This window comes from Poeciliopsis prolifica, unplaced genomic scaffold (genome assembly GCF_027474105.1).
Source record: "Poeciliopsis prolifica strain line A6 unplaced genomic scaffold, Auburn_PproV2 SCAFFOLD020, whole genome shotgun sequence".
NCBI lineage: Eukaryota > Metazoa > Chordata > Actinopteri > Cyprinodontiformes > Poeciliidae > Poeciliopsis > Poeciliopsis prolifica.
In genome coordinates this window covers 1455433-1477165 of record NW_026562395.1, presented here as the reverse complement: position 1 = coordinate 1477165, position 21733 = coordinate 1455433, and the positions used below count along the sequence as shown (strand labels likewise).

Genomic DNA, 21733 nt, shown 5'->3' with positions numbered 1-21733 from the left:
TCCGTCTGTGAACAATGTGTGCGGTGGCCAGAGCCTCACACATGTAAACGCCAAAACCAGACAGATTATTTAGGCGTCTGGTATCAACTAATCCCAAACCAATGACCTTCGACCCCTAACTTGGAAACAGGAAGAGACCCCCTCCCTTCTGCCATTTCTCCCAGCAGAACTCCATTCCTTCACGTTTACCCTTCTATTTCTGTTTTAAATTTCCTTTTTGAATATAAAAAAAATCTCACTGTCTGTTTATACGAGGAAACCTAATTTTAAAAAATAGATAAATTGGTGTGATAAAAGTAAAATATTTAGTGAATTAGGTTTTGTGAGTAATAATACTTATTATATACATTTTTTTTTGTTTTTTAATTTGTTGAAGCTTTCTGAAAGAAGACTTACGGATAAGTAAACTAATGACTACAACAGTGGATATAATGAGGAGAGCAGTCTTTTTCTGTTCTCCTGATGCTACCATGTCAACCAAGCGTTGCTGTTTGTACATGCAATAACATTTCCATGTGGAAAAGTGATATATGTGGTGGGGAAAACACTGTTTATCCAGACAAAAATGTCACTTATGAAAGGCCAATTGCAAACCAGAAATGTTAAAAATCTGTTTATGCATTTCTAAATAACCCCACAATTATTTATTTTGCTATTTAGGTTAAAAAAAATTTAATCTACTTACACACTTTGGGAACATTTGGTCAAATTCAGAGCCACATGGAACCACTTTCTTGCACAAATATTTTTTAACCTGAACTACAGAGCACAGACCCTAAACACTGACTGCTTCGATTTCACCCTCAAACAAACGCAGAGTTCACCGAGTTCTTTAAACGCTCTCCAAAATGTTTAACAAACTTCAGAGCATCTCAATAGCCGCTAATGAGAACTAGCTGGCAGGACTGCACTCCCACTCAACCTTCTCGACCGGGACTCTCCGTCTCTCGTTTCGTTTACTCTCGGTTTCCTTTCTTCTTTGTCCAACCTCGCTTCCCATGCTCCTAATTTGTCAAACACTTCCGTGTTATTTTTCGACAAAAAGGTCTTCAAATGAATGTTTAAGTGAAACAATGAATAAATTGGCCAATGTGATTAAATGTGGAGTAAATTATAACCAAAATAATGTAAAGAAATGTAGTTGTCCATGGTGGCCATGTTGATTTAGAGTCTCAGAGCCTAAAAGCATGCAGTGGCAAATTATATAACAAGATTTCATGCCTACAAATTAGACTAATGTCTTGTAAAGTAGTAAGTAAAAGCTGAAAGAAAAATTTGGTTTTGGTCTGCAAAACAATACCGGAAATTGCATGGATGACATAGTCTTGATTGTCTGGTCGGATGGACGGACGGATGGAGTGGAGGCATCTTTGAGTGGCGATCGGCAGCCAGACACCTTCGCTGTTCATTCATGACACTTTTTTCTTTTAAATTCGAAATAAGCTTTTCTCGTCGTTCCTGTGGTTGATCATAGCAAAAGTCAGCAGGTGGATAAATCAATGTTGGGGTTTCCATTTGATTCAGCAACTGAGTAAAAGACTACCTCAGCCTGGAGTCGTTTGTTTTAACGACTCCGGCTGTCTTTGTTTAGCTCTCCAACATTTAAACTAGTCAAACCTGGTCTGAATTATTCCACACTGAACAGACATGTCATAAAACACAATTTGTGATTTAGAAAAAAACTTTCACTGTGTTGTTGGAAATGTGGTGTCTAATCAATGTAGAATTAGCTTGAGCGTTTTTGTAGCTTCCACACTTCATCTGATCTCGGGTAACTTCAAAACATTTCCAAACTTACAAACTAGGGTTGGGTGATAGAGATAATGATAAAAACATCATGCATTTACTTTTTAGGTAACTGCATGGCACAGCATTTGTAAGGTAGTAAACAACTATCTTCTTGAAATAACATTTCCATTTGAAATTGGCTTCTTCAGTAACTGATTTATATCACTAAACTAAACAGTGTAACTGCTTTTAATCATATTTTCAATTTTACTGATTTGATTGATGCTCTCATGGATCAGTGGAGAAAATATCAAAAATAACATATCAGTTACTGACTAGCATTTAGGCTAGTCAATGACATGGCGACAACAAATACAAATTCTAATCATAAGAAATTGCTCACAGTAGATAATAAACGACATAATCAATGATCACCGCCAGAAGGAACCATGAATATTGTTACACAATAACACTAAAAATCACGTTTTCCTGTTACAAACAGATCAATAAATAGCAAAATCCTTGAGTTTTTGAAATTTAGATCTACAGAAATGTGCTGTCCAAATTTTAGAAATCAGAGTTGATGATAAGCATCACATATCATGTGTTCAGCAGCCACTTGTTTCCTTATACTGCATCCTGACTTGTTGCCTTTCAAAAGTGAAGGATTTGCCCCACGCCTCCCTGGCCTGACCAGCCTCCCCCTTTGAGAATTTGACCCTATGCTGATTAATCTCTTTTTAACTATGTCTGGATCCGCGCCAAAGCAACAGGCCTGCTCTCCGTGTCTCTGGTTTTTACTCTATCGTTCTTTTCAGAAGTGGACGCACACTGGGGAAGGCAGCTTGTCCTCTCCTTCTCCCCCGCTCATTTGAAATGTTACTGCTGAACACAATGGGTTCCTTTTAATTCTCTCATCAAAAAGTCCTCCAAACTGCTTTTTACCCCCATTAATGTTCATTCGAGATTAACATTACAGGTTTACCCGAAGAATCAAGACCACCCTCCCTTTCAACATTTCTATCCCTCCGTCCAACACATCTCCGTCTCCCCCCTGCCTTACCCTTTCACCAGCCCTGCAGAACTCGCCCGTCCCTGTAATAAGCTGAACATTGAATTACAGTTTCCATTCATCCATGGCCCTCTCTGATCTCCTCTGTGTGAAAAGAGCTCCTGTGGTGCCTCATCGCCCTGCAACTCCAAAACCAGGAGGCTGATACTTTCCTGTCACAGCTTAGCACTACGCTGTAAAAATATGTCTTCCTTGATAATTGTTCTGACAGTGCTGTCGCTACAGTCACTGAGGAGATAAAAACTCATTACTGCGAGTAATTTTTTTTATGTAGCGCAGGCACCTTCAGACAGTTGCACAGTCAAGTGAATTCAAGGAGGGCTGGATTGTTTGTACAACTTTTTGTTGAACTCATTTCGATTTAAAACCGATGTGGGACAGTAGGGTTATCAGGCTGGACGGGAGTCGATTTTCTGCTTCTGGTGAAACTACAGAGCTGGCATGAAAACACACACACACACACACACACACACACACACACACACACACACACACACACACACACACACACACACACACACACACACACACACACACACACCCGCACGCAGGGATGTTCCCATAGCCTTTCCGAATGGTTAAGCAATATCTTTCACTCTCTCCATCTCTATAATTCAGTTCCTTTTCTTCTCTTATGTGTAAATCGTTCTCACTTCCTGTCAGCTTAAATGTGCTCCCATCTTTCCCATTTTGCCACATCACATCCACTCTAAGCTTTGCTCATATTTTTCATAACCTTGTACGTCTCATCTTACAAGAAAGAGAGGAAATTATATTTTTGAACCCTTGAAAGGCATATTTCCGTTTCAGCAATTACTGAATATGAGATGACTTCTAAAATGTAAAAAAAAACAATGTAGAGATTATGTGCAAAGTTTCCATGTAAAATCTGAAATATAGTGTGAAGAAAAACATAATCATGAACTTATTGCAAGCCCCCAGCTCTATCTAATGAGCCCATTCTCCCCACCAGAACAACCAATTAGGGCTTTCTCATTAGTGGGTTTAAACAGAGCTGCCACTGTTCTGCACATCCTGAGAGTCTGGGAGTGAACATGCCACTTATGGTTACAGATCAATGATACACACAGCGCTTGATGGTACCTGACAACAACTCCACCTTAAACATTTTTTATTACGGGAAATATACATTGTGCATAGTTTTTTTTTTGCAGCTTGACTATATCCAGAAAAGACTAGTTGCAATCCAATCCGATTGTTAATTACTAACTTACTTGGACTCCCTACAATGTCAAATTGGAGCTGCGTTATATACCAAACCACAATCATCACAGCATTATCAATGTGTGCTGTCAGAAAGGAAGTGCTCTGATGCATTATGCGTATGCTTTTATATTTCACTGCACTTGATGCCCATATTGCGATGTAGACTTGAGCGACCAGGAAACTAAAGCTTTTGGGAAATTGTGGGGACATTGTGATGGTGGAACATAAAAAATAAATAAAAATAAAAACAATTGATGAAAGAGTTGTTGATTGGTTGGCCACAACTGATGTCATCATTGTGATATTCAGCAATAATATATAATGGAGTTTTTTTTCTATCATCATGTCGTCCTAGTAACAAATGGTGTTTTTATTCGGTTTGCCTTTTATTTCTTCTCAACGACAGAAAAAATAGCTCAAATCTGGTAAAGTATTAAAGCGAAATGGAACAAATTATTAATGCAAAAAATAAATACAAATATATGCTTCAGAAAACATTAAAACTAATTATAAGACTAGCAGCTTGTTTGTCTAAAAAAAACATTTGCAATTATCTAATTGGACAGTATGGCCATGAACATGGAGGAGGCACTCCAAACCTGATCAATATCTCTGTAAGTATCTCTAATGGATTTTCTGTAACAAAACAGATTACTGAACCACTAATAACAAAACCAGTAGGTGATTTTACAGAGCCACGCCCCTCCAGACAACAACAATAACCATCGTTCTTAGAAAGCTGATGTTGTTAGCTGATCTCTGACTGCAATCCCGTCCGTAAACAACAACGACTGGTTCACATGACAGCCATGAAAGTACAACTCAAAACCAAGATGGATCCTCTCTTCAATGAGAATCCAGCTGCCTCTCAATCAGCTACCAGGGAACAAAGATAATCACTTTATAACACACTAATGGAGCTTTTCCTGGGTGGGTTGTGCTGATCAAAGTGAAGTTCACAAGACAAGCTGAAACCCATAATTAGAGCTAGATTTAAGGGTTACCTTTAATACCAAATGGAACAGTCTGCTGTCCTGGTATTAGTCTGGTTAGTTATATTACCTGTGTAGGATGCATTTTAAAAACATTTAATCCGAATAGCAAACAACATGACAGACACGTCTAAAACCCATCAGCACCGATTAGACGCTACGTGGCATTTTCTCTTAACCTTTTTTTCCACACGTTTTTGACACCATTCACATTAAAATTCAACCATGAATGTAAAGTATGGTCTACTTGCTTTCATTTAAAAACAGTTATCCCTGCTGCAGCTCAACTGTTGCAGTTCTAATGTTATTATTTCTGTCTATCATTATGTCAAAGTAAGTTGTGCTTTTTTTTTTTTACTGTTTTTCCGTATCTGCTCAGACACTTTTATCTTCAAAAAGGTTTTGAACACACTTATTCTAAATTTGTCTGCATGAATATTTACAAAAGAGCAGAAATTGACTTTCATCAAACGGTGATACAACGGGATAGACGAACAGTTTAGGGCTATGACACCTCAAAATGTCAAATTCAGGCTACGATATGGATAGAGGTTTTGGTTATTTTCCATCTCAATACAGTACAGTACACTGCAGACACTTTTACAGTAGACATGACCAGGTGGGAACCACCATTGTAGCGGTTGATTACCTGAATATAAGATAATTCAAATATTCAATAGGTCTAGCAGAAAGCTACAAGTCAGCATGATCTCAGATCAGTGTCTGCAAGCCTGCTGGCCTCTTTGCTTGTCAGTCTAAACTACATGAGGCCTTTGCCATCTGTCAAAGTTTGTCTAAAATATTATGATATAGACACACAACACCACCCTGCACATAAAAATGTAGGAACTGCCAGGCTTATAAAACTGTGGATGCCTTAACAAACCATTAAAGCGGAGAATTATGGAAAATATATATATTAGTGTCCCACCCATGCACGCTTGTAAACCCCCCACCAACAGAAAAGCTCATCTATATCACTCTGAAACGATCATTTAAGTCGGGAGAAAATACAACGAATAAAAACAAACCACCGTGAGGAGGAGCTAAGCAGCGTGGTGTTTAAACACCAAGGCATTTACTACTTTGTTTTGTCAGCGGCAGGAAACTGCTGCGTCTGTTGTCCCACAAAAAAAAAACGGAGCCGGATGTTTGAACAGTCTCTGAACGCATCACTTATAAAACGACCTACCGTTAAAAATTGCCGTAAAGGTAGCACCGCGTTCAATCAGGTCGACCGTTAACACGAGAAGTTTGTTCATGATGAAAGACAAACACAAACGTGAAGCTAAATTAACCCGAGCTGGAAAAGGGAAAAAGAAAGGACAACATGCCTTTCTTTGAGGTGTTTTACGCTAGCAACGTAAATCACATCCGAATGAGAAGCAGCGGGAAGCGGGGGGGGAGTGAGGTGATGATAACAGGGATAACATGGAAGAAGGCAGGCGCCATGAAGCGCCTTAAATCGAGGGTATGAATTAATTCCCTTCATAACAGAGACGACTGAATAGCGGCGTTTCTTTGACCGCTACAGCTACGACAAAAGTAGGTATGTATGGAGGGTAAGCACATGTAACCTCAGTATGTAAAGCATAAAGACCAGAAAATGATGCAGATCCACACAGCCATGAAGCAAGCCGATACGTCGCTGATATCTCCATCACGTGACATTAAAGGAGGTGAAAAATCAGCCCATACCTGTTCAAATCTCCAAAGATAAATGAGTTGCGGATTTTCCTAAACGTGGACTGGCGCTCGGTTCTGCTCCAAAAGATTAATGCACGTCCCAGTACCTCAGCCTCCCAGAAATCTCAACTACACTCCACGCACACCGACGGTCTGGCAGGAGCTCAAAGGAGACGTGTCCATCATCACAAAGTCCCACCTCTTACAGTGAAAAAACACCTTTTACCCGGCTCTCATTGGCTCAGAGGAAATACTGTATTAGAGTATGACATTTGATTGGTCGCTTTGGTAGCCAGTTTAAAATGGAGGGATGTACGATTTAAATGAGTTAAGCGTCACTGTGACACGGCAGCTCCCCCTAGAGGCTTAATCCTGCAACTTTAAAAAAAATGTTTTTCCAGTTTATTTCAAAGCACTACTCTTAATGGGGATACAGTTTACACAAAAAATGCATTTATTATATATTTAAGTTGTATTATAATATCCATATTAGGGAATGTATTTATATTAATATTTTAAATAATTTATGTAAGGTGTTAAATTATAAACTTGAATGGCAATCTGTGTAAGTTAAACCTACAGATTGTGTAGATTTTTATGATGCTTAGACAACAGTGTCCAAACTTGCAGGCACTTCAGGTAGAGAACTGCAAAAAACGGCAAACATCTTGCTTGAAACACTTTCAACCTGCACCGCTTACTTCTTTCTCTTGTCCTCCAGAGGGAGGTTATATAGCATCTGGGCCAGATTATCCAGCTTGTGTTAAAGTTTCTTTCCTCAAGCCAACCCGGGTATTGAATACTCCTTAAAAGCTTCCTCCATGACTCCGGACAGAAGCTGAATGAATGAGTACACTAAATGCATACTACACTACTCATTTCTTTCTGTACTGTTTTTGTTGTGTGTGTGTGTGTGTGTGTGTGTGTGTGTGACCTTATACAATGTCAAAATAATCCAAGAGGCATGAATATTTTGGCAACACACAATAATATGTGACAATTTATAATAGCTGCTATAAACACCCTTAATAAACGGTATATGAAGAGGCAGGCATATGAAGTGATTTGTTTTTTTTTTTTAAATACAAAGAAGGATTTTCATTGAATTTATGAAGAAGCTATGGATCTGTTACAGTACTTTCAATGTGAATTATCCTTTCATTTCTCAGACTCACATAAATAAAATGCATGGGCAGGTCATTGCATAACAGCGCCTGTCCGTTGCCACTGTGGACACACACAAACACCATTACACATACAAGCACACCACATGCCTGTTAAAGAAGCTCAGGTAATTGGCTTAAAGTGTAAGGAACCATGCAGATTTGACATCTCCATAAGAAGAGTAAACAACCACACAGGGACACCGATCCTCTGTGACTGTGGAAGGAAATGAATGAGCAAAATACTGGCCGAATAAATGTGATGGAAAACAGGTAGGATTCCCAATGAAGAGGCGTGTGCAGTGTGTTTCCTCAGACTCACCATTAATGATGCAGCATGGATCCAAAGCAGGCCAAGTGGGAGCATGCGCACAAACACACAGAAAGAGAAAGGCAGAGAGAGGAAGAGAGAGAGATCGTACATGAGAGCATATTTAGCACAGATGTTGCTTTAAAGCCACCACCACCTTCACATCACCATGTTTGTTTAATGAGCTGCATCTGTTAAGGCTACTCGTCTTAGCGCTCTCTTGTCAAGCAAAACCTACATACGTCAATGGAGATTGACTCAAAACGCAATGTCATCCAGTTACATTCACATTGTATGACTATATAAATAAAAAAGGGAGTATAAACTGGTCGCTTAAGAGTGGAAAATCTGCTCTCTAAACCATTTGCAAACTGACAGGTTTCAGCATATTTACCCTGAAAATTTTTAAAAGAGCCCAAGCAGAGACATCTACACACAGCTTCTAACGCACACACATTATACAATGTTAAGAAAATGACAGTCACATGCATTTCTTTAACGTTTTGGATGATCAGCGCTTTGACAAAATGCCTTAGAGGACTTTGTAGGGTAGTTAAGACAATAAATATGGCAATTAACATAGAAATCAGGAAAAAATATACCTGATGTGTAATAGCCCCATCCTTCAAGAAGAGCGTCCCCAGTGAGATTAAAACAGTCGTGAATCTGCAGCTAATCAGCTTGCTGCGATCTGTGGTTCTGAAATGTTCTTTTCTTTGCTATCTCTCCTCGGCTGTCCAAGCACAACCTCTCTCCTCTCAGTGACGGGCTTACAGAGCAGCTCCACACCCTGTGCAGACCAGTTTTACTCCTAATGCAGAGCCCATCACACTGGAATATCCACGTTCTTGCTATAAACAAAAAGGTTATGCTATGATCTTAAAGCCAAGAGGCTTCAATGTAGCAAAAAAATATAATAAAATAGCAGAATAATAAGGGAACAAGCAGTCCAGTTTCCCATGCAGGCACGAGATCAAGGCAGTTCAGAGTCTCCGGAGGATTAGCGTCAGGACCTTCTGAGGAGAATTACTCCGACTGAGCCATCTGGACAGAAAACACTGCCTACAAGAATAGTTATTGTCCAGCCATGACTGTGAGTTTATCTGAGACCCAATCAGCCACTCTTTCTATAACACAAAAAAGGAAATTAATTAAATTCAACCCTGGCATTTAAACAAGATCTGCATTTTGCATCCATGCGTTTATAACAGTCTGTTGACTTTGGAGGCACGCTTTAACGCAGTAAGCTCAAACACTTTCTCTTAGTAAACTGTCCCTCACAAGTCCTCCATTTAAACCAATCAGCTGTAATTACTCAATCCAGCAACTTTAGAGGATGAAACCGGCTGAATTCATCAGATTAGGAAACCTTTTAATTCACTCAAAAGTTTATGACACCATTAAACCAAAACTGGGCTGGTACCATGGGTTATAAATCAGCAAGTGGATGATCTTGGAAAAAAAAAAATCTAATTCAATCCAAATATATTTCTTTATGGTGTATTTGTTTAATTAATAGTTCTTGCATGATGTAAAAAAATAAAGAGAATCATTAATGAATAAAAGAAATTTAAAAATGGTTATCAATTTCTTTTTAATTAGTAGTAGTGAAGTAGTGATAGACTATAAATAAAAGCTGGTGTCTTTTTTTATTGTTTCATGTTTTGCTTTTATTTTTTAACAAGATTAGTAGCATATAGACCTTAGAGACATAATCAATAAACATTCTTGATTAGTGTAATTAGTTTAATCGGTAAATATCTCTTATTTTCGATAAATCTAATAATATGATGAATATAAGGAAGATAAAGGAGGACTCTATTTTATAGGGTTCTTTCTATTAATGTGTTAATGAATGAATCTTTTCCTGGAAAGTGTAAGTGATTCATGTTTACGAACAAACTTTTAGTACTTCGTACTTCAGTGTTGAAGTAGTACGATGTACTTCAACATTGAATGATTTGCTCTGAATGCAGATGTGGGCAAGTTCAGATGTGTAGGTATTTTTGTAGCCATTTATGTTTAGTCATACAGAGCAAACCTCCCATTTTCAGCAGATAAACAACAACAACAGCAACTGCAAAGGTTTGCAATCAAGTTCTATATATGGCGTTATAGCACAATGTGAGATCTGAAGGCCGTACATCATGCACCACCACCTGTCCTAAGAGCACCGCAGTCGGTCGAACACACACATCCGGGCGTCTTTTACCTGGAAATCCGACAATAACCAACTGGAACGACTTGAGTCAGTATTTCCTCGTACGAAACCTGCTTCCTTTGCTCTCTTTATCTTCCAGGCTGGCGAACAAATACAAAGACACTGAGCAAATATTTCCCAGCAGTTCACACCTCTTTGCTTGATGTAATGTCAATCGCCGGTGCCCTCTAGCTTCCTCTTACACTTCTTTGTATGTGTGAGTGGTAACTCTAAACCCCAGGATCAGGTGTCACACAAGGAGGAGAAGAAGAACCAGATGAGCACAGAGATAAAAACACAGGTAGACAGAGATTAAAAACATGTAGGTATGTATCAAACTGGAGCAACGGGGAGCGAGGGAAAGCTATTTACAAAAGGTTGTCTTTTGTCCTTTATTTCTCATGAGCACATAGCAAGGGAGACAACACTGAAATATCAAATATTGGTCTAATCTGAAATCTCCTCAGAATCCTGCCTGGGCCTGCCTAATTCATGGTCTTGGGTTTTTGTGTTTGTGTGTGAGCTTGTTCCATCTTGCCTCGGTTCTGTTTGAAGAACGGTTAACCAGAAACCCAATCTCATGAAATGCTATCCCTTTAAACAAGTCTTTCGGACACACGCGCCGTGTTTATTAATGTGTTTGTCGACGATCTAGAACGATGCAGCCATAAAGAATTGGACGGTGTTTAAAACAAGGTTTTAAAGAGTTGTTCTTTTTCCTAAATGGAATCAAATTGAAGAATGCTGAAACATACTAATTTTGGAGAAATTAGTTCTCCAGAGTGTTGAAGAACTAATTTTTTAAAAATTCAATTCAGTTTATTTATGTAGGCCCAAACCACAGCATGTCATCTTGAGGCACTTTTCGAAAAGAAAGTCATTTCAGTTCAATCACACATGCATTCTAACTAAGTGATATCATTTATCAAACAGTGCATTAAGTTCATTTCATTATACAAATTAGTTTGAAAAGTACTCTCTCAAAGGAAACCCTGCAGACTGCATTAATATCTCTTAACTTGGAGTATTCACACTTTGTGGCGGAACACATAGCAACAGACAATTACTTGACAATTACTTGTATTGTGTCGGTGACTTTAAAGTGATTCCTCATTCCTAGCATGCATTTAGTTACAGTAGAGAGTGCGGAAAAAAATTCCCCTTTAGCAGGAAGAAACATCTAACAAAACCAAAACTTAGCTCAGGGCAAGCAGCCATTTGCCACCACCGACTGGGAGTGTGAGAAGACAGAGAAGATATACGAAAAGAAACAGATGTAGGAGTACTTTTTATGTTCATGAAAAGTAAAAAAAAAAAAAAGCAGGCTCAGCTTCTTTTGCTTCTGGGTCTGATTCTGGGTCAAACGTTCTTATTCTATTCTTAGATTGAAGACAAATACTGCATGGAAACACTGTGACAAGTCTTTATTGATATATTTACATATTCATATGGTAGCATTTAAGTTGGTTCCATAAGTCAACCATTAAGGTTTGATTTTAGTACAGTGTAGTTTTATGTCCATAAAATGTCCTTAATGTCAGACAAAATATCTCGTGACAACATGTAGTATACACAAAAACCACTAGGGGGCAAAAGCTCATTACCAGAGTCTCATTTGATTTCAAGAAATATGGAGTCCTATTTTTTTTTATACATATTGTCAAATAAGTTAATAGAGAGTTAAAATGTTTTTCTTATCCTCTTTTCTTGAAAACTGAAAAAAATAGGGTCAGTCTGTATGTTCAACAAACTTTAGTCTGTATGTTCTACATTTAGGTAAATATAATTGAACCTGTCATAGGTATTATTCTTATTCTTCTTATTATAAACAAAGTATAAATTTTCTACACGTAATCTGCGTTCTGACTCAGAAAAAAAATGTCTCCCTGCTGCTTCATTGGTTTTTGTGGACAGCAAATTCATTTTACTGTGGCTGCAACCCTGACAACATTCAAATCAACATTTTTCAGCACTAAACTCTTAGTTCATCTTAGTACTTGTCATTGTCAACATGATTTATCAATTGAATCTATTAAATCCTTACAAAATAGACATGAGGAATCAGAAAGAAGACAATCCAGAGGTAATTGAAGAAAACAACTTTGAAGACTTAAGTTATGACTGACATTTGGCTAATTATGAAAAGCTGTTGATTGGACATATAGTTGATACCAGACGTTTATATGCACCAAATAGAAAGACACATACACCTCTTTTTCTCACTGTCTGAAGTTTAATCACACCAAACTTCTCTTGTTTATTGTTAATTAGAATTACCAAAATGATTTATTTATTGATGTCTTCAGAATCAAAAGTTTACATGAAGAATGATTGCTTTAGGTCACCAGGTGATGATACCAGATTTTGGAAACACATTAGAGTTAATTAGAGTCACACCTGCAATTGTATTTTGAGGCCACACCTGAAACACGCCGCTTTCTGCTTTGACGCCATAGAAAAAGAATGGGGAAGCAACAGGGCAAGGCAACAACTCAAAGTTGGAGACAAAATCACAGAGCAGAGTTGTTAGATGTTGAGGAAAGTAGAAGTCGCCTGCTTTCTGCGGAGCTATAGCTAGAGCCTTCCAAACACCTGTGGCCTTGAAATTAGCTCAAGGACAGTCTGCAGAAAGCCCCATCAAACTGCATTTTTCTGGTATGTTCAAGCCTTAACTTCTTTACTTCTGTAATCCAGTCTGGGTTCGACATTTGCCAGAAGAAAAACCTTGCTAGACAGCATTGTGTTTGTTTTTCAGAAGTGGGAATTCCTTTCAGAACTTTTGGAAGGATCTTTTAATGCTTCCGCATGCCGAGACAGGTTGGACAATTTGTACTTGTCACTTTTCGTGAACAGATTTACGATGGCCTCTTCCTGAGGGAGAGTTCTCAACCCATCTTCAAACTTTCAGATTTCTTCTTCGATATTTCCCGTACTCGGTTCTGCCTGCATCACAGGATGTCTTTTGACAAGATTGTCTTAGCAATGAGAAGCTATTCACTGCATCAACAGGGTTAACTAACTTATTACTAGTTGAAACATAATCAGACATTCAGTAATTATCCATCAGGAGGCCATAGTCTATTTACTTTTTATGGGAAAAGTGAATAGAAGTGCTATAACAATAATCAAGCCACACAACACAGATACTCAATAAACGTGGAGAAAACAAACCAAACCTAGACCAAAACTATATTATAGTCTTATACTCTTCAGGGTGTCTTATAATTATATTTTCAAGCAGTATCTGATAGTAAATGCTACCCTTATTAATATGATTTTAAGATAGTAAAGGTAACTAATACTCGAAAGGACCTTCCGTTGTTACAAAATAAAGATAGCTTATTATATGTAGCTTCTGACAGAACTGTTTCACTATTGGTGTTTCCCACCTGATGCAGCCACAAACTAATATTAGGACAGCTTTTTATGTACTTACTTGGTGAATAGTTGTTGGATTTTATTTCCTGTGTGGACAGACCAAGGACAGACCGTAAAATAAAATAGTAATAAAAAGTATATTTTTTGATGCTGTTTAAATATTCTCTAGAAAATAGTTGGTAGATCAAATGACTGTATCTCTTGCGCTGCACAGTGACGCAGTTGGTAGCTCTGCTGCTCTGCAGCAAGAAGGTCTTGCATTTGAATCCCAGGCTGGACTCTTTCTGCACAGAGTTTGTTCTCCCTGTGCGTGCGTGGGTTATCTCCAGCTTCCTCCCACTGTCCAAAAACATCACTACTGGGTCAGTTAATCTTGTTATAACGTCTCCCTCTTTGTTAGATCGTTTGTGCCTTTTTGGAGGTACGTGTTGCAGAACTGCTTTTGAAGTACGTTCAGGGTCTTGTTTTCTTTGGGTAGCTAAATTAAAATCACTTAGTTGCCTGATGATGCTTCTGTTGCTGCTGTGTAAATATACAACTGTATTACAACCTATTTTACCTCACAAAATAGTAAAATAGGATGCTGTTAATCTCCATACTAGATCATTCGTTATGTTGACAACATTAAGTAGAGTCCTGCAATGCAAATACATGTTTTGTTTGTACTGTCCAGCAACAGCTAAAACTTATTTACAACTGTCCTGGAAAGATCCATTGAAGAAATATTGATGACATTTATTCATACATAAAGCCTCTAAAAGTCTAATTGAGTAGTTTATTGTGTTAGCCTTTTAACTTTTCTGAAAGCCAATCTTAGCTTCCACAAAGGTTCTCATGTTCATTTGAATATCGTTTTGCCTTTTCAAAAAAACTTCATTTATGAAGACTGATAGTATCTATTATTAAACATTATTATAGTAATAGTATCATAGTAATAGTAATATTATAGTAAAATTGTTTAAAATTTATGCAATAATGTTTATTTGAGAATAAGTAAAGCTTCTCAAATAAACATTTGAGAGACTTTCAGTCAGGGCGTCAGACTGAAACCGTCAAAAAAATAAATGGAATAAATAAATAAATAAATTGTACTTGAGATAATAAATCTAGAATAACTTGTCTGTATGATAAACTTACAATGGAGAAATGTCCAAATTGCAGTCAAAGGGCCATTTGTGGCCCTATGACTGTAATTTAAGAATAGGAAATATCTGACGTGAAAGCACATTTGATGAAAATAAAAAATATATATATGTTGTTTATTTTAAAATCAAAATAGTAAAATGTTTTAATGTCTTTAATTAGTCGCTTTCTCTTTTTCTTTCATCATCAATAGGGCGACAAACATCCAGAGTGAGACACACCCTGTTCTTATTGAAGACAATTGGCCAAAACATTTTCTAGAAGCACAAAAATTTTAAATTGTTCTTGAAAAAAAAAAATAGGACACTGTAGACCTTTCAAAAAAGTAAACATGAGATCCTTTTACTCTTTGGATCTACAATATACTACAAACCTCTACCTGACAAAAATCTGACTATTATTATGATATTTAATTGAAATTTATATATTTCTTTAAGTTCAAAGAACTACTTTTTTGCATTTTTTTTATTTTGAAAAAAATAAAAAAAGTTGTAGTTCTGGAATTTCCCAAATTCTTTTAACAGAGAATTTGGGCCAGGAAGTTTACACACCAAAGCACCAACACATACAGTGGTGGGTTCTGGGGGGATTTCAAAGGATTATCTCACCTTGGGCACCAGAATCACTAGAACCGGCTCTGAATAATTTAATTAAAGGAGAATACCACCTCCTCTGCAGTAGTAGCCGTAGTATTTGACTTTAGGCTCTAACTTTTCAACTTTAGCTCAGCTCGCGCACGCGTCCGAGCACGTGCGTGCGAGGGTTTCCCCCGATGCTGCATGCACGTTCACGTACACGCAGCTTTGTCACCCCATCCCACCCTCCCCTTCCACTCAACCGAGTCCACGCGAGGGAGTGACAGAGAGAGAAAGAGCGAGAGATAGAGAGAGCACGAGCTTCCGCCTTTACACAAAAAGCTGTACAACACTCAGAGAGAGGAGTCGAGCCTCGGATGATAACAGACACCAACCAACAAGAAAAAAAACTGCTGGACCGGGCAGGACGGGTCTGCAGCAGTCCGGACGGCTTTCGTGGTTCAGCCTGCTGGAGAAACAAGCGGATGCTCTTCGTCGGAAAAAGGCTAATTTTTCTCCTTTTTTTTAACGTGGAGGTGGGTCTTTTTTTTTTTTTTTAATGTGAGTGAAGAGGTGAAGGAGCAAAAGCAGAAAACCGGCGAGTGACAAAGTTGCTTCGTGACAAGTAAAAACAAAGATGGTGCACGACGGCTGGTTCCTCTGCATTTTCCACACATAGAGATATTGCATCTGCTCGGTTTAAAGCAAACAAACAAACAAACAAAGTGTCCCGGAGAAGACCCGGAGGAGACGGGACGGGGTGGAGGTAAGACAAGCAACCGGGCCGCTGTGACACGCTGTCTGTCGCACGTCATTATTTTGAACCTTGCAGCTGGATGTTGTTTATTACACTTTGGTAGCACTAACTGCACTTAGCGCCGCGGCAGAGGAGACCCTCCGGGAGCACAGGCGCAAACATCAATTAAGATGGTGGGAAAGTCAAAGAATGTGCGGAATTTTAAACGATCCTCGTGGAAATGTTGTCTCACACAAGCTGTGTCGTGCATGTTTCTTTTCAGATCCCCAAAGACGGGACAGGGACACGGTCTGTGGGGATGCAAAGAGCAACCGCACTGTTGATCTGTGCACGTTTCAGGCATTACTTTGATATAACTGTATATATACATATATACATTTTTCTAAGACTGCTTAGAAGTACAAAAAGTGCATAAAATACATCATAAGATACAGTTTAAGTTGACAAATTTCTTATTGTATGTAATTTAAGTACTAAATATTTTTTTTTCTCTTTTGCTAAGTTTTAAACCTGATATGTATATATGTATATATATATATGTCAATACATTTCATTTTCGAAGAAATTAAACTTAAATATCCCTGTTTATTAATGTACGTCTGATTACACAACAATACGTCAAATTGTTTTGCATTTGAACTCAAGCCTTTTTCTCATGAGCTTTAGATGACAGGATAACATTATTAGACGGAAATGTGGATGATATTAATGATGGATTTTTTTCTTTTGTAATATTTGTGTACAATTTGCCTTGTACAGTGCAGGGTAAACTGAGTGCACCAAGTTAAATATTTGTTCAATTGATTCAAATTCAGAAATGCAGATGCACCACCAGCCTGTGCTTGAGTTTCATACAAATTAGAGGGAATAATGCTATTGTAAATCAAATGTTGTCTGTTGGATATATATATATATATATATATATATATATATATATATATATATATATATATATATATATATATATATATATTTTAATTACATATAATCCTCTGGGTTAAAAATCAGTTTTATGATCAGAAAGTATTAGCCTGTATTGGCCAGAAAAAGTCTGATTGTTTCATCTCTACTATAAGCTCTCATCAAAGTCTTCAATGAAACGCCCACAAACAAAATGGATGAAATGGAATTGATGTGAAAGTGTTACTCAGCTGATAAATGCATGCTGTCTCGCTGCTGCTGCTGTCCTTACTGCACTTTTTAAAACCCTCTCTACCAGCTGATTGCCCACTCGTGTAGGCAAGTGAGCAGTTTGGAGTCTTAACGTGGTCCCACTCGCTCTGACGAGCAAGGCCGAGCTCAAGCACAAGTAACACCGAAGGGGCTGACTGAGATGCGCTAAAGTTAGTGCAGGTCTGCCTTTGGCCTTGAAGCTTGACTCATCTGTGCGATTTTAAAGGCATGGCCCGGTATTTGTTTGCCTTTCTGTTTAATCGCTGTTGCCGTTGGACCTTTGCCAGTGCGATAAGAGAAAACGCTCAGATCGCAACAGGATTTGCATGTTTTTGTGCTGGCATGATGAAGTTGTGACTGATGGATCAAAATATACGGTGCCGACTCTTTTAACGTGTTTGTCCCTTTGTTCCTACATAAAAAGTTTTAGATTTAGTGGATTGAAGAAGTTGTTGGCACCCTCTGATTTCATCCAGTACATCTCCGGATGGGTTATTAACTGCTGAGTCAAAGGTTGGGTTTGGGTTTTAGCTGCTCAGTGTTTTTTTTTTTTGAGAAATTTGGCCAAAAAAAAAAAAAACTAAAAAAAACCTGAACTTTTCTCTAGGGTGCAAAGACCACATGCCCCACACAGTGTGAAATATGTCCTTGGTGCCCAGCAGTGCTTCATTACCCTCCCTCTGTTTGACAGAAAGTAAATCTGCTCCTTCTGCATGAGGGGTTCAGAACAGACAACCGAACCGAAATAACTCTTACACACCTCTCTTTCTGTCTTTTCTCTCATTCAGCCTTCTTTTTTTCTTTTTTCTTTTACTTGTTTTCACTAAAACTTTACAAGCATTTGCACAAAAAAGCCAAAGTATATGAGGTTGTGTGTTATATTAAAGGAAAGAAAGAAATTAAGCAACTGTGATGGCTATCAAACCACTTTCTAGTCGAGAAGGGCCCTATCAGATTGTCTTTTCAGATTCTTCCTAACTGCGTCACTACCCAATAAGGAAATCCCATATTTACCCCTCAGTTCGTGACCTGATATTTTTAATTATCTGGACTCAAAACGTTTTATTGAGGCTGCTTTCCATCGGCTCAAGAAGAGCTGGTTGCTTCAGTGAGCCCCCAGGACCAGAATGCAAAAGATTCGACAAGCTTTTGATTTGCTGATTAGTTTAGTTTCAGTTTAGTTTCTCTGAGTGTACCAATAAATAAAGCGGAGTGGAAAAATAGACGGCGGTGTGATTAAAGTCTGATAAAACATTGACTTTAGAAAAAAATATCCTTGAAACAAATGTTTCTGAACACAAAGACTTATTACTCACAGCTCGGCAGAAGCAGTTAATCATAATCACTCGTCTGCCAGATGCTGTGGACGTTTTAGTGCTTCACTGAAGCGCTCTTGAGTTGAAGCATGATATCTCTTAACAAGTAGCTGGCAAATAAGGCGAAGCATCAAGCAGGTTTTCTGCAGTTGACCATCTGCGCACGGAATGCCAGTTTTCAACTCATGTTGCTCAGTGAAGCTTATTTGCATAGCTTGTTTCACAGCGGAATATGATAAAACAAGCTATTATACAGTGTTTAAACTGACCAGTGCAGAACTAAAACTGTATTGTGCCACAGTCCACCTCTAATTGAGGTTAACTCTTGTTTTACTTTGGTTGCAAAAGAGCAGAGGTTGATGAATTGCATAAAAAGAAAACAAACACAAAAAAACAAAACTACACAAAATTTTAGTCAGTGTGTTTTTTGTTGAAGAAGTGCTACTTTTGTTAGTTTTTACAGGTCTACGTCACTGCATCTTTATGGATTCATTTTCTCTCGTTCTTTCCTTCCTCTGTCTTTTTCTGCAGTGATACTTTGAAGCAGCTAAGCAGTTGTAAAAGAGCAAGGCATCTGATTCTCGGCTGTAATTTGGAAAATCGTGGTCTTCATATAAAAGCCATAAAAACATAAAAACAATGCACACTTTGCATTAGCTTTCAAAACTATGAAAACTTCTTACATTTTATGATTTAAACTGTTATTCTGACTTCTAGCACTAGCATTTTGTATTGCCTTATTGCTGAAAAAATGCTATATCAATAAAATTACCTTTGCCTTTACCTTTACCTTCTGCTAAAATAAATTTTTTGGGTATATGACGCTTAGTGCTGCACCAATTGATCTTTTCCCGTCTCATACTGATAGCTGGTTTTCTTGACTGCTGACCTGTGTCACATATACCAGAAAAAAGTGCTTTGCACTGTGTTTTCTTTCTTTGCTTTTTTTTAAAGATACCAATACGTGCATCATAGCGTGAGCTGTTTGTTGACGAATTTATGCAAAGAAATTACTGGGTGTTCTTGGTTTTGATGCATTTCTTGAATAAGAAAAAAAACATTGATTTGATCATCTGATCAGTGATCAGAACCGGTCGTTTTTGTTTTCTTTCAGTCATCTTACCGGTTGTATTGTCATTCAAATGATTGAATTCTAGGAGTATTCACATAAACATGTAATTTGTTTATTTTAGTTGATGCTATTTATTTAGTTATTTATTCACGCTTAAGTAAAAATAAATGTTTGTTAAATGTACTTGTATTTTTCTGTTGCACATAATATTATTTTTTTTTCTTTTCTGTTCTGTAGACAGTTAACAGGTTCATATTAGCTTGTTATTTAGTCAGGGTATCTGTTCAGCTAGCCAAGCAGCAGCTAATTGCCTAACAAACAATTAGCTACTTGTACTTTAAAACATTGTTACCTTTAAAGGAGTGATGGAAGACACTTGTGCTGCACAAAATATTGTGAATATCTTCACCACAATACCAATGTGTGTAAGAGTCGTGTTCCAAAAGTGTGTTTGTCATTGTAATTGTTGGCTAATATATTCAAAGTGTTATGATCTTGCAGTTTTAATTCTTCTATTTAGTTAGTTGGAGACATTTTCACAGCAACAGATGGAACCAAATGACTTTCCTGAGATGCTGAAGGTCAAAGAGTGACTGAAGTAAAGATGAGAAAGAGAGACAAGATGAATATCTTCAGTGCAATATTTAGCAATATTGTTGCCATTGCAAGATTTTCTAATATCCTGCAACCTTTCTAAGTGGAAATAAAAAAATGGTTTCTTGTTTTACTCAGCTAACCAGCAGTGCAGAGCAATCGTTGGGGTGGGGCAATTCCATCCAAACAGTCAAAAATCTAACTTCAGCATTTTTTAAAAATATTTTAATGGGAATATTTAAAAATATTTTAATGGGATAGAATGAAGAAAACCTTTTGTGGTTTTGTAACTTTTAAAATCATAAGGATATATTGATAGGAACAAATAACTCATCAGTAATAGTTTTCACGTTTTTTTTTTAATTGATGGAAGGAAAATTCGTCTTTGTTTTGGACCAGCTGTTTTTTTTTATGCTCACAAAAGTAGAAGACGTTTTGTGCTGTAGAATTTGTTCCCTGTTTGAACTCTGTCTGCTCCTTAAATTCCCCTTCTCTCTATTCAATTTATTCATCTACAAATTAAATAACGTAATAAAATTTTTGAACAACAGCATCACATGAATAATGATTTTTGTTTGTGACGCACTTCAGTATGCCTCCCACTACTTAAAAATCTTGCAGCCAGTATATAACAGAATTTTATGCTTCAAGTGGGAAGCATAAAATAAGCTCATCTGGCTTTTTCTCTTTGTTTTCAGCGGCAGGGACCTATTTTCTTGCTGCCGATCTTCTGTTGCTGCTTCTTCGTGGATGCAGACAAAACCCTGACAGCTGTTTGGCGTGGCAGGCATCCCTGCAGCTTCAGGGGACTTTGTCAGATGTGTACCCAGCACACAAAGCCCCTGGCCTGGCCGTGGGGATGGCAGCCTCTGCCTTGAACCTGAACGGCCTTGGAGTCATGAACAGGTACAAGGACTTTGAAAAAAATCTGTTATTACTACAAGTGTTGTTACTAAGATAAGTAAGAAACTGTTAGACCAAAGTGATGAGATCAGTCTTACTTATTGAGAGTGCGTGGTTTTTTTTTTTTGTTGCTTTTATTTGAAGCTTTGATAAGGTCTCCGCATGGTGTTAGTTAATGATGTATGTTTCCCTCCTCTCTGCAGCAGCAATCAGTTTCACTCCCAGCCAGGGTCCTCCAACGCCACCTCTAGAACAAACACCAGCTCCGTCGGCCGACCTGTGCTGCCGGTTCCGGATCGGAGCACCTACTGTCCGTTACTGGGGGGAAACCTCTACAGCCCAACGAGCCCTAAGGTAGCAACAGAACCATGTTCAGCAAAATCTGGAAACATTTCTTAATCTTTCCTCAACTCGGCACTTTTAATCCGAAAATACTTGCTATCA

The 21733-nt window shown here is 37.9% G+C and overlaps 2 protein-coding genes across 17 annotated transcripts in view; one reads left to right on the top strand and one right to left on the bottom strand.

The window, feature by feature from the left end:
• epb41l2 (erythrocyte membrane protein band 4.1 like 2) overlaps positions 1-9185 on the bottom strand; it is a 51073-nt gene extending 41888 nt beyond the window's left edge. For 6 of the 15 annotated variants that reach the window (XM_055044077.1, XM_055044093.1, XM_055044083.1 and 3 more), the window contains exon 1: positions 6718-6921. The gene's annotated coding sequence lies outside the window, so the exon portion shown is untranslated. Of the gene's footprint in view, positions 1-6717; positions 6932-8780 lie in introns of those variants that run through there. The other 9 variants (XM_055044087.1, XM_055044089.1, XM_055044088.1 and 6 more) reach the window with 5 other exon arrangements.
• Positions 9186-13003: 3818 nt separating this feature from the next.
• The window catches only part of itpkb (inositol-trisphosphate 3-kinase B), a 33335-nt gene continuing 24605 nt past the window's right edge, over positions 13004-21733 (top strand). Inside the window, exons 1-3 of one of the 2 annotated variants that reach the window (XM_055044404.1) lie at positions 13004-13033; positions 21085-21292; positions 21493-21643. In XM_055044404.1, coding sequence (XP_054900379.1) covers positions 21246-21292; positions 21493-21643 — 198 coding nt within the window. In that variant the 5' untranslated portion in view covers positions 13004-13033; positions 21085-21245. Of the gene's footprint in view, positions 13034-15797; positions 16241-21084; positions 21293-21492; positions 21644-21733 lie in introns of those variants that run through there. The other variant, XM_055044403.1, reaches the window with a different exon arrangement.